The sequence below is a fragment of the Puntigrus tetrazona genome, chromosome 3 (assembly GCF_018831695.1).
Source record: "Puntigrus tetrazona isolate hp1 chromosome 3, ASM1883169v1, whole genome shotgun sequence".
NCBI lineage: Eukaryota > Metazoa > Chordata > Actinopteri > Cypriniformes > Cyprinidae > Puntigrus > Puntigrus tetrazona.
In genome coordinates this window covers 17,374,412-17,386,966 of record NC_056701.1, presented here as the reverse complement: position 1 = coordinate 17,386,966, position 12,555 = coordinate 17,374,412, and the positions used below count along the sequence as shown (strand labels likewise).

Genomic DNA, 12,555 nt, shown 5'->3' with positions numbered 1-12,555 from the left:
AGGAATGTATGTTGGGACAGAGCAACCCTCCTGGGGGGTTTGAAAGTGTGAGGCTGTCCTGACCACGTTGATTCACCGCGAGTCTTATCACCTTTTGACTTGGTGGCTTGGTAGAACTGGTCCCAGATCAGTGCGCAGAACGAGTTATCGTGCTGTCGACCAGATGTTGCAGTTTCAATCATCCCAATCTTGACGTGGGTACTCTCGATTGGTCGAGCTCACTGCAGCGACAGTCCCTTGAGAATGTTTGGTAGACGTTGCGGCGCTCTGCATCGCTCGGCTGACCATCTTGATTGCCTTTATGGTCCGGGGTGCGGAGGATGCGCGATTTTACGACCTGGTTCTAGAGCGATTCCCCCTTTTATGGTTCGTGTCTGTTCATCGAGGCCCCACATATCCCCCTTTTGCGCGATGAGGTTCCCGTTGCGAACGTCATCGGGCACTGGAACAATGGACAGAGAGAACAGACATCCACAAACAACATTTCCATCGCTAACTGAACTGTGGTGCAGAAATTTGGAATTTGGGCAGATCGGGTGAGAAACTTGATACGACATTTGCGCTCAATCTATGGACTTGGTGCGGGGAGTCAATCTTATTGTCAGGACCTGACGTGAGAGAATGGTTAAGGGTGTTCCTGTAAAAGGGCCTAGAGGGGAAAAGGGAAACAGAGAGGGAAAGAGAAGGGAAAAGACAACACATAAGGGACACAAGGACATTGAGTGAGGTTAGGACAACAAACAATGGTCACATGTGTGGAGAAACTCCTTGTTACTAGAGTGTTGGTTCTAGCAGTGCGGTGAAGGAGCGTGTAGGTGTTGTGCTTGAAAACCTGGCTATGTGTTTCCCTAGTGGGTGAGGAATTACATCAGTGAGGTGCGATAGTCGGTCTGTGTCAGTGGGTTTGGTCTCCCCCCTTTCCTTGTCTCTTGGAGCCCTGGTGCCTCTTTATCTGGTTCCGGTGTACCCATCGCAGGGCTGGCTCGCTGCGCCCCTGTCGAATCTTGATTCGGTAGGCAACAGGTGACAGTTTGTCTACGATTTCGTGGGGTCCCGTCCAGTGAGGTAGGAACTTCTTTGACAATCGATGAGGGTGTTTGGCCGTGGCTGGGCGAAACTGTAGTACCACACTTTGTCTCCGACCTCAAGTTCCTGATATGAGGCCTTCCTGTCATAGTAAGCCTTACGACCTTCCGCTGCTTTGGAGTTGTTGCTGTGCAAAGGCGAAAGTCGTTCTCAGGTGCTGATGCAACTCTTCTAGGTACTGGTGCGTGGTGTAGGCAGTGACAAGGTTCATGTCACCGGGTTGGTCCAGCAGGTGTAAGGGTAGTGTCATGCGTCTCCCCGTCATCATTTCGAATGGGGGTACTCCGGTGGACCGGTGAGGAGTGGACCTGATGGCCATTAGTACCAGGGGAAGTTTGACATCCCAATCCTTCTGATTGGCGGACACGTACTTCTTCAGCATGCTGACCACTGTCTTGTTGGCACGTTCCACCTGTCCAGAAGAGATTGGGTGGTGGCTTATGTGCAGCTTGGCTTGCACACCCAGGAGTTTCCACATTTCTTGCATGAGCTCAGCGGTGAAGTGAGTTCCTCGGTCTGAATTGACACTCAAGGGCATTCCAAATCTTTTGAGAATATGGTTCATCAAGAGGTAGGCTGTTGTTTCTGCCGTGTCATTCGGAGCTGGGGGGCACTCTATCCACTTTGTGAACTCGCAGACCACGTTAAGGAAGTACTTGTTACCTCGTGTTGACCGTGGCAGGGGTCCTACCCAGTCTATTTGGAGGCCTGACCATGGGAAGGTCATTCCTTTCCTTTGCAGTGGTGCGCGGTGATTTGCATTCGCCGGTTGAAACTGGCAACAGACCAGGCATCCTTTCACGTATTCCGCCACGTCTTGCTGCATGCCAGGCCAGTATACCACCTGTTTGAGTGTCTCATAGGTGGCCTTGGCGCCATGGTGTCCAGCGCATGGTGCATCGTGGGCGTATGTCAACATTATCCCCCTTTGGCTCTGAGGCACTACGAGCCGTGGCGTAGCGAGTGGCTCAGGGACATACGTGAGAACGCCGTCTTTGAGATGCAGCATGTGCTTGATGGAGTGCAGGTGGCGGAGGTCAGAGGAGGTGGCTAGGTCGAAGTCAGAAACGGGTGCGGTAGCTGGGTCAGAAATGTGTGCACTGATGGTTTGCAGTGCTGGATCCGACGCTTGAAGGGTACTGAGATCGTCAGCAGCAAACTGTGGCGAGATGGAGATACGGGAGGAGGTGGGGATCGCAACGCCAGTGGCGTGTAGGCGGCGGGTGATGGCTGCCACAGCTGGGTTGGGTGGGTGGGAATGGAGCGTCCAGGACTCTCCATGTAATGCACCTGCTTTAGCGAGGGCATCTGTTTGGTCGTTGAAGTCTTTGTCGTGGTTCTTGCTGCTTGAACTTGAAATTGCTTGTGACCTTGACATTGCCTCGGCGGTCTGTAAACGGGCAGTGGTGTCTGTGGCTTGGCACTGCAACTCCTGAACGTTTACTGACTGGAAGGGCAGAGGTTCACGGACTTGTGTCCACAACTTCAAGTGCTTAAAGTCTATTAGTGGCTTAAAGCGATTAAGCAGGTCCTTTCCGATTAGCAGTGGGTAAGTCTTTAGGGGTGAGATGTAGACTGGGTGGATGAGGTTCATCGGACCCACAGTTAGGTGAATCGGGGCCACCTGTGTCAGTTGTAGGCCCGTGTGGGAGTATACTTGAAGGTTCAGCTCACATCTTTGAAGTTTGAGGGGCCATTTAATGTCTTTGCTCCTTCCTGGATTTTTCCGAGGAGTTCTGCTGACATTAGTGTGATGTCAGCTCCTGTGTCCAGAAGGGCTTCGACCCTGATGTGGCGTTCGATGATGACGGAGAGGTAAAACTTTCTTGCTATACCTCTCTCAATGAGATCACCCAGGAGTTGAGGGACTGGAGTTTGGGATGAGATGGGGAGGATATCAGGGCTAATCTGCAGTTCTTCGGACGAGTGGCAGACGACCAGGACAGCACTTTCAGGAACCAGAGTGGTTTCAGCGGCAGGTGTTTGTTGGATGATGCCGTGGTTTGAAGCATCATATGGTGAGTTAGGGGCTAACTCGATTGCTGGGGTTTCAGGTAGGATTTCTCGTCCATCTGAAGTTATGGTCATTATGGTTCTTTGAGTGTGCGGGGAGGAAGTGCTATTCTCTGTGTCTGGTTGGGTCGGGTGGTCGCTGCTGTCTCGTCCGGCTGCCAGTCAGGCTGAATCCGGCTTCTCTTTCTTTTCCCACTTCCAATCTTCCTTCATTTGCTGGAAAAACTCTCTCATCATGCTCTTCATCAGTTCTTGTGAGTAAAAAAACGGTGATGTCTTTTGCTCTTGTGTGGATTCAGTTTGAAAGTTCTTTCGTCGAGTCCTTGGGCTGGTTGCTCCAGGGTGTGTTTGTGCTCTACCCATGGAGGTTCCGTTGCCATCCCAGGAGCTCTTCCCCCTTTGGTTTCTAAAGGAGGTTGACTGATTCCACGATCTCTCCCACTGACCTTCCTGCGGTCTTGAACTGTCCCATGACTTTTCCCAGTGGCGTCCAGGCGCGGCGCTGTCGTTCACGTGGTCCATCCCAGCGGCCGTTTCTCTGATTGGGTCTGGTACCTGCGTGGAAGTCTTGCTCTCGGTTGGACACGTTCCACTCTTTTCTTGACGGCTTGAAGCTGTCTTGATGTTGGGCACCCTCTAGAGGCAGTCCGTGACTTTGTGTGTTGAAGTCGAGGACTGTCGGAGCTTTAGTGCCTTTCTCTGCAGCCATCTTTTGTTTGCTGTAGGCTTTGTGTGCCAAGTCGCGCAGCTGCTGAATGGTCATTGTGCGCGAACATGCAAGCACGCCTAGATGGTGGCTTACCCCAGGATGTAGGTTCCTGAGGAAGAGAGTCTTAAAGTTCATGTCCTGTTCCATTTCGGGCTCGTTGCGAGTTCCGAAGTATGCTCTCCTGAGTCGGCTGTAGTAGGCTTGCGGAGACTCATGACGGCCTTGTCTGATCTCCAGGGCGGCTACTAGTCCTTGTTCTGACTCTGGGTCATCAAATTCATTGATGAGAGCCTCTCGGAGCAGGTGGTAATCAGCCTTTGTCTGGGCTGGTTGCGGTCCAGGAAGCTGCGTACATCAGGGCTGGATGTTGCTCGCAGTAAATAGAGTCTATCTTTATCAGTGACGTGAGGTCTTACTTCCAGATGGAATTCGACGTCCTGTAGATAGGTTTGAATGTCTGGACTACTTGGCACACCTGGGGTGAACTTGACGATGTTCCTGGCGATCTTGTCGAGATCTTTTAGGTCCAGGCCGTGTGATGCTCTTTGGCTGGCTGGGTCCGTTTCTCTTGGCCTTCTCGCGAGGTATGTCTCTTCAGAGGAGCTGGTGAGTGTTTCAGCATCGCCTCTTTCCCCCTTTGTTCACTTGCCTGTACAAGCACGGGAGACCCGGTCCTACTTGGCAGGGGTGACGTTGGTGCCTCTCGTGTCCTCGGTGGCTCAGCGCGCAGGTCGTAGGCGTGTCTGAGTTCCTCCTTGACACAGTCAGATTCCTCTTTGACGTAGTCCAGCTGTTGTTCTAGGCGGTTGACCTCATTCCTTGACTCGTTCAAGTGAGTTTCGAGGGCTTTGATTCTGCCGGCCTTGTCTCTAAGGTCAGTCTTTGCCTTCTCCAGTAGCTGTTCTGCGTACTGGAGGTTGTTGGCAGCATTGTCAAAGTCTCTTTTGGTTTGTTTCACCTCTTGTGTGGAAGCTGCTAGCAAGGCTTTGAGCGTGGTAATCTCCTCTGGGTCCTTTCTCTCCTCATCCAGCTTTTCCTGTAGTTCCTGAGCCTCCAGTTCCAGCTGTTTGATGCGTCGCTGTGCGCATGTCAGCTCCTGTTGGAGATCGGCGGCGTGCCTGTCACTCAGTTTGAGGGTAGCGATGAGGGTGTGACTTAGGGAGCAGGTGATCTTTGCTAGCTCTTTGTGGTTGTAGCCTTGGCTTGGGTCCTGTTCCATTAGGCTCGTTAGGTTGTTATCCAGCTGTTCCTGGGTCTGACGCTTTAGTGTTTCCGCGGCCTTGGGTAGGAGGCTGCTGGTTGCAACACTTAGCCATGTTTCCAGGTCTTCCCAGTGACCAACGTTGTCTGCTGTGTGAGACATGTTTTGGTGCGGCGAGGGGATTTGGAAAAGTGACTGACACAGACCTGGAAGAAAATAACAACCAAACAAGGCAGAACAGACAACAGCAAGGAAAGACAGAGGTGTAGATGTGTGGTGTCAGTTGATGCTAAATGTGAGGTGTCAGGTGGGCGTGGTTCTCTGTAACTGTGATCCTCTGGTGGGTGTGCTTCTAACTGGCGTTTCTGGGAGACAATTAGTAAACACACACAGGACGACAGAGAACAGAAGACAACACAGAACAGGAAGAAGGGATAGCTGGGCGTTTCGTTCTCCTGTAACAGGCGGTCCTTGCTTCTTTTCTTCTCCTTTTTTTTTTTTTTGAAAGGAGGAGCTACCTGTAAGAGACGTAAGAGAGGGAGATAGAGAGGAGAGAGAGAGAGAGAGAGAGAGAGGGGGAGGTAACACACTCTTTCCTGGTCAAGGAAGGAGGGGGTTAGGCTCTATCACTGTCTCTTTTCCTAAGTTAGAGGATGCTTTTAGGAGTTTCTAAATGGGGATTTCTAAGTACTAAGACTGCGATTGCTATTAGAATCTCCTCCGGCGAGGATAAAACAATAGCAATGACAGTGTTAGCTTTTAGTTGGTTAGATTGACTCCGTGCACCAAGTAGATTGTTCCTGGGGTCGTGTTTACGATTCCTCGTCGATCGACTTTGGTTTCGGCTGGGTAGGATAACACGCTGAGAAGGGAAGGTTTGTGAGCATGAACAATTTGAAACAATGTCGTCAAGTTTCACCCGATACTGATCAGAAATGTCTCAAATTAAATTCTTTGCTTTCCTGGTTCCCACAGGTGCGATCTCAGAAGCAGCAGCAGCAGTCAGATCAGAGGAGAGGAACAAGAAGGGAGAGAAGAGAGAGTTGCTTACACTGTAAACAAAGTTGACAAAGTGTGATGCTGTTAAGCCTGATACCTAATGGTTGGTTTTACTATGTTGGTGTGATGAGTTAAGTCACCTGAGGGTTGAATAGGCCCTAACCTACTTATGGGTGTCGCCAAATGGGTTTTAGCAAAAGGGGTTTAGACCTAGGCTTTGGTGATGAGGGCGATTAACCCGTCGGAGTACAGCGGTGTGGCTCCCCGTCTGGGCGCCCCTGTGCTCCTGTAAGGTCAATCAGACTTCTGTCCGACCGTATTGCAGTGAGCCTCTCAAACAGCGTCGGCTTTTGACACAAAGGTGCGGGCCCACGGTGGAGGTGCGTCAACGGCTGGCTTGGACTGACAAGGCTGCGGGGCAGAGCCCTGGGTACTGATCGGTTTCCCCGATTCAGCAGCTGACAGGGTGGTTTACCCGAGCCTCCGCCCAGGTCAGCTTGTGTTGACTCCTCCTCCGTTACACAATTGCTGATGCCTGCTGCGGGTTCACTCACAATGCTAGGACAGAGAGGCCTGGCTTGCCCCCAGCTGGCACAAGGTCACGTTCAAACGGGGTCCTCACTCGCTGTGACACCTCCGAGACAACCGTCACTGCACCAACCTAGCACTAGGGAAGTGCTAGCTGCTAAGCCCTAAGCAAGGGAGAGACCCTGTAAAGAGGATTGAGAGGAGGCACTCAACTGTACACACCAACGTAACTGCAAATGACTTGAAATTTCTATTTGGTAGCGATAATTAATGATCAAACTTCCTGAGGAGTCAAGTCTGAATTAATCACTAAGTATCTTCTGCAATAGAATCCGGGTACTATGCCTGGAATAGTAAACGGAAGTTCAAGTCGATTATAATTGAAAATTTATGATATTGGTATTAAATTATAAAGCAATTATAATTAAATAAATCCACAAAATAGCAATTATGGAGGGGAGCCACCCTAATTTGCTAAATCTGAAATTAAAATTCCAAACCAGGGATTATATTTAAGTGATGTGTTATCACGACTATAAAGGCAATTATAATTAACCAAATCACCAGCTGAAATTAAAATTTTCAATCAATAACGGCAGTTAATAATTGAAATTCAATGCAATTATCATCAAAGTATTCGAAGCAATTATAATCAAATGGATCAGCAAATATTGTTGCAATTTATGAATATGAACCTAATGCATTTAGTAAATGACATTAAGGTTTCACATTAGCAATGCTAGAAAATTGGTAATATATCCTGATATCATCAAATTAATAAAAGCAGTTATACTTGTTGATGGCAATGTATCATTGAAATGCTAAGGGTAAGAAAAAAAAACGTTTCTTGTTAATACCAACGGTTATGGCAGTTCAAACATTTGTCAACATTCTTCTCGGTAAGGGAAAGGTGAGGAAAAAGGGGATAAACGTGAAGGGGAAAGGAGGAGGAAGCCCACTATTGTGGTTCCGGCGTTCCGATGGAACTCAACACGCCATAAACACACACGGCATTCAACTCAATGGACGACAGAGGTCTAAGCGCTATCCTGATGCTAACAGTTTGCATAGGTTTCAATGCCAACACATTAGATTCAGTTATCCTAGCCTCTGTTCACAAACTTCAAATATGGCGCCGGAGGACTGCGCTTGCGCACTTTGAAGTTAACTCGGAAACGGCGTCCTAGGACTTCCGCGTCGTTACTATGGATACGTGCAATTCGCTATTATACGAGTTCGGCCCACCCGAAATGACGGCGCATTTCGCAACGAGTAAACTCGATCAGCTTCGTCTAGCACTGACAACTTCACTTGCTAAAAGTGAGGCACTTTTACATGCATATACTGCAATTAAACAATGACGTCATCGGACCGCGGCGGGTCTGCACAGTTTATTAACTTGATCAAGAATTTTCTTCTCCCATATACTTCCGCGTTCTGACGCTCTCTGCGCTACGCTCGGTTTCACTTCTTCAAGTGACTAAATGGCAAAGGATTACTTAGTTAGCTACTTCTAAGCTCTTGCCAGGGAGGAAATAGATTCATATGACAGTGGAACTCGCACTGTCATAGATCAACAAAGGCCTTATGGAAAATAAACAAGGAACACGCTTGCTTTTTTCCTCAACGCGCTCTAACGCGGATCTCTGTCTCTATGGACAAATATTACGATTACTGCAGTTTTCAAAGTCTTCACAATTCACACGCACTTTTACGTGTTCGCATGTCAAAATAGAGGTACGAAATAACAACAATTTGTCTCTGTGTCTTAATCTATTCTTCCGGATAAAATAGAAAAACCACGAAATCACGAATCACAAATTTATGAATTATGAACTGAAAATCAAATCTTGCCCGCCTTGATTCTCCACCATTATATGTAGGGTTTTCACACCTAATTTTAATTATGATAATTATGAATTGTCATTTGAATCAGCTCTCAATTCAAGTTTGGGGAATTGAATCTGAAAAGATTCACGTTGGTATGCAATTCAAGTATACCTTTAAATCACCTAATACGTCCAGCGTTTTAGGGCAATTTAAATGTATGTTACCAATATGAATTTACTCTGTGATCAGCAAAATAAATCAATTGGATTCTTCGCTTTACCTCGAGCAGGTAACAACGGATCTGGGCATGAGTTTGACTTTCCAGTTACATAACACACAAACAAGAATTCGTAATAATGAAACACAATTTATTCGACAGTACCTACTATTTGACAAGACTACACTGAGAAGACTAAACATAAACACACACACACACACACACATGCATTCATACACACATTCACGGGTTGGAAGGGAAATGGATAATTGTCTGTCCAAAGTCTGTTAGCTAGTTCTGAGATCGCACTAAGAGCACCAACAAAGCAAAGTTAGGTTTAGCCTCGCTTATATGTGTCTGCGCCAATTCAGTAGAGACGGAAAGGTAGTTTTACCACTCGGCGTGTCTGGGGAAATCCCGGCGTGCTGATTGGGCAGGCTCGTCCGTGGGATGACGTGGTCGGGCTTTCCCGGGCCGTTTGAATGAAGTCTCCCTAGCTTGGTGGTTCGCTTTGGATGAACCGGGTTGGTTATGGAAAGGGCAGTGAGTGTCCGTGGAGTGATGTGACGGAGCGGACCGGAGTCGAGGGTATCGGGTCGTTCTGGTTCGGAGTCTTCTGACTTCTACAAGTTCGAAGTTTCTCTGTTTCCTTGGCGATTCCTGCAGCGACCGAATTCCCCTCGGTGGTTCGAAGAGTTCTTCTCGACTCGACTCCGACTCCGATTCTTCTCGTTCTCAACTCAACTCAGAGAGCTCTGTTCCTGCGTTTTGAGGTGCAAATTTTGGGCCGTGCCCTGGGCAGTTGTCCAATCCGAGAGTCGAAGGGGCGTGTCCACGCCTGCTTTCGACTCGGTTTCGTGCATACTTTATCCCAGTTAGAATTGACATTCTGCACTTCTGTTCCCTATCAAAAGCTTATAAGTGGAATACACTGTTGTGCATTGCACAAACACATATATTCATTCATCACGATATTGGAAACATCGTAAGCTTCAATTTGATATCAAACATGCATTATCTAGCGCTTATGGAACGCTCTCTGTTAGAGGATTATTTAAAGAGTATATAGCGGTTCCTACATACATCCCAAAACATTTATTAAGCAGTTATTTACAGATGAACCTTTATTCGTTTGAAAGGAAGGCATTTAGATTGTTCGTTTAGTGGTTTTATGTGTGTCCTGGCAGTTCCTTTATTGTAGCGAAAAGGAAAAGGCGCGCTTTTAAGGAATGTATGTTGGGACAGAGCAACCCTCCCTGTGGGGTTTGAAAGTGTGAGGCTGTCCTGACCACGTTGATTCACCGCGGGAGTCTTATCACCTTTTGACTTGGTGGCTTGGTAGAACTGGTCCCAGATCAGTGCGCAGAACGAGTTATCGTGCTGTCGACCAGATGTTGCAGTTTCAATCATCCCAATCTTGACGTGGGTACTCTCGGATTGGTCGAGCTCACTGCAGCGACAGTCCCTTGAGAATGTTTGGTAGACGTTGCGGCGCTCTGCATCGCTCGGCTGACCATCTTGATTGCCTTTATGGTCCGGGGTGCGGAGGATGCGCGATTTTACGACCTGGTTCTAGAGCGATTCCCCCTTTTATGGTTCGTGTCTGTTCATCGAGGCCCCACAGCGTATACCACTTCTGCTGACGCCATTAAAGGAATGCTCTTTAGTCAATAATTAAAATTTGTCAATCAGATTTTTACAAAATAGATCTCATTTTAATTTTTCAGTTTTGAATGTGAATTTGGAAATTCAAATGGTAAACATTTGAAGGGATAGTCCAAAAAAGAAAATCGTTCAGCTTCATGTCGTTACAAACAATTAAGATACTATTGCTGGAATCTGTGAGCTTTCTGACCGCCCATAGACAGCAAGGATCCTTACATGTTTAAGGTACAAAAACATCACCATAAACTCTAGGATGACGTAGAGAAGAATTGTTGAAAGTTTTTTTTTTTTGCACAAAAAAGACCATTGACCTTTGCTGTCTATGAGAACTCTGATTGTTTTAAAAATATCTTAACTTGTGTTCCAAAGATCACTGAAGGTCTTTGTGGTTTGGATCCAGTTATTATTGGACTATTGTACATTTTGTAAAAAAATACTATTTCAGTCTTTCGTGTGTGTGTGTGTGTGTGTGTGTGTGACCCAGGACCACAAAACCAGCAATAAAATTATACATTTTTATTTAATGGCAAAAATCATTACAATATTAAATAAAGATTATGTTCCATGAAGATATTTAGTACAATTCCTGTTCTTAATTACACATTTTGATTATGAATATACATTGCGAAGAAAAATATTTGAACAGCAAACATGAACGGAATTTAAAGGCGTTTGTTTAATTTCAATTTTTATTTTATTTTTCTATTTTTTTTTTTTTTTTTTTATTCCAGATTTTCAAATAGTTGTATCTCAGCGCAAAATATTTTGACCTATCCCAACAAAGCATACATCAATGGAAAGCTTACTTATTGAGTTGCTTTCATATGTATACATTTCATTTTTGTTTTTTTAAATTGACCCTTATGACTGGTTGTGTGGACCTGGGTCACATATATAAAGGTGCCATACAGAATGTGATATAGATTTTCCATTTTGAAACTGGATGAATTTAAAGCAGCAATATAGAGTATGCTGACTCTTGAAATTGCAGATATTTGTCAATGGATCCAGAAACATTAAACTGAACGAGTGTGTTTAAAATTGACCAGGAGGTCACGAGTCAGCTTATAGTTATGAGGTCCATAAAACACAGGTTCGATATTGATCCATATGTGCGTGTCAAACCGTTAGTATGTTTTCTTGTCACTGGCAGTATATTAGCGGCCAGATCCGTTGCCTTCATTCACACATTTATTGCTAATCTGATTTTGTTGCAGCTTTGGATTGATTCCAGACGTCCAAATGCTGCACAGGATCACTGTAATTATCACTCGAGAGCTGTGAGCCTTTTGCTTTTCTGATCCAGGATTTTAAAAGCATGACTAACAGTCTTCACCCATCGAAATTAAACACAACCTAGAGAAAGCTGAAGTGCTAAAATGACTAGAAAGCTCGAGATGTAGCTGTAGACTAATAAATACCGCATGCCAATCAAGTCAGATGTGGATAGTTCCCAGTATATCATATTTCCATTGTGCGAGTTGATTAAGAAAATAAAGTCTGGCACTAAAAGTGACCTTTTCATATTTGCTAAAACTTTCATTCAGATGTGCTTAACATGACATTACGAAAAGGTCATTGCTAGATTGAAGGCACAAATACCTTTATCCTAGATTTTCAGGAACTTAATGAAAATAACCTTTGTGTTCCTCTGCTTTGAGTTTTAAATTAACAAGCGAGATGTTTCTTAAAGAGACAGCGCGTCTGCGTGTGACAGAGTCCTGCAGAATTGAGACCCATTTTTGGACTAATCGAGTTTGTGTCTTTAGCTGAATGCAAGTACTGGCTCACACAACCCTGGCCTGCTGCCACCAGTGGCCATGATTGACTTCAATTATAGGCTTTGGGGATTATGTTGACCCGGGGTGGAAGTAAATCGTCTTGCTTTGCATATATAAATGAGCGCTTATCAATCCTTTATCTCAGGGTGGCATCTCATCTCTGAACGCTGCCGAAGAGGATTGATCAAATGAACACGTTTCAGCACGCCAAGGACTTTTGAGTGAATAAAGACGAACAATTGTATCAGGCAAGCTTTATCAACGCCTGCGCTGAGAGAAAAGTGTTAAAGGAATAGTTAAGTCTTTATTTACTCATCCCACGTTGTTCCGTATTATTAGAATTTTTCTGTACAGGTGCAGTCACATTAAGGGAATTTATTATGCAGAGAAGAGAGCATACAGATGCATGAAGCACAGCTCAAACCGAAAAAGTCACTATTAGCAAATACACACGACAAACTAAAATCTGCATTGAAATTTTGTTTTTTTAATCATGTCAAACTTTCAATTGCATGGATTCATAACC

At 45.9% G+C, this 12,555-nt stretch overlaps 1 protein-coding gene across 1 annotated transcript; it reads right to left on the bottom strand.

Annotated features, from left to right (window-relative positions):
* Nucleotides 1-2,781: 2,781 nt before the first annotated feature.
* On the bottom strand, nt 2,782-5,184 carry LOC122332748. The gene is given in 4 exon segments (XM_043230135.1): nt 2,782-3,540; nt 3,575-4,143; nt 4,146-4,361; nt 4,487-5,184. Coding segments are annotated over 4 exon segments (1,749 nt in total). The 5' UTR covers nt 5,172-5,184; the 3' UTR covers nt 2,782-3,261.
* Nucleotides 5,185-12,555: the final 7,371 nt, after the last annotated feature.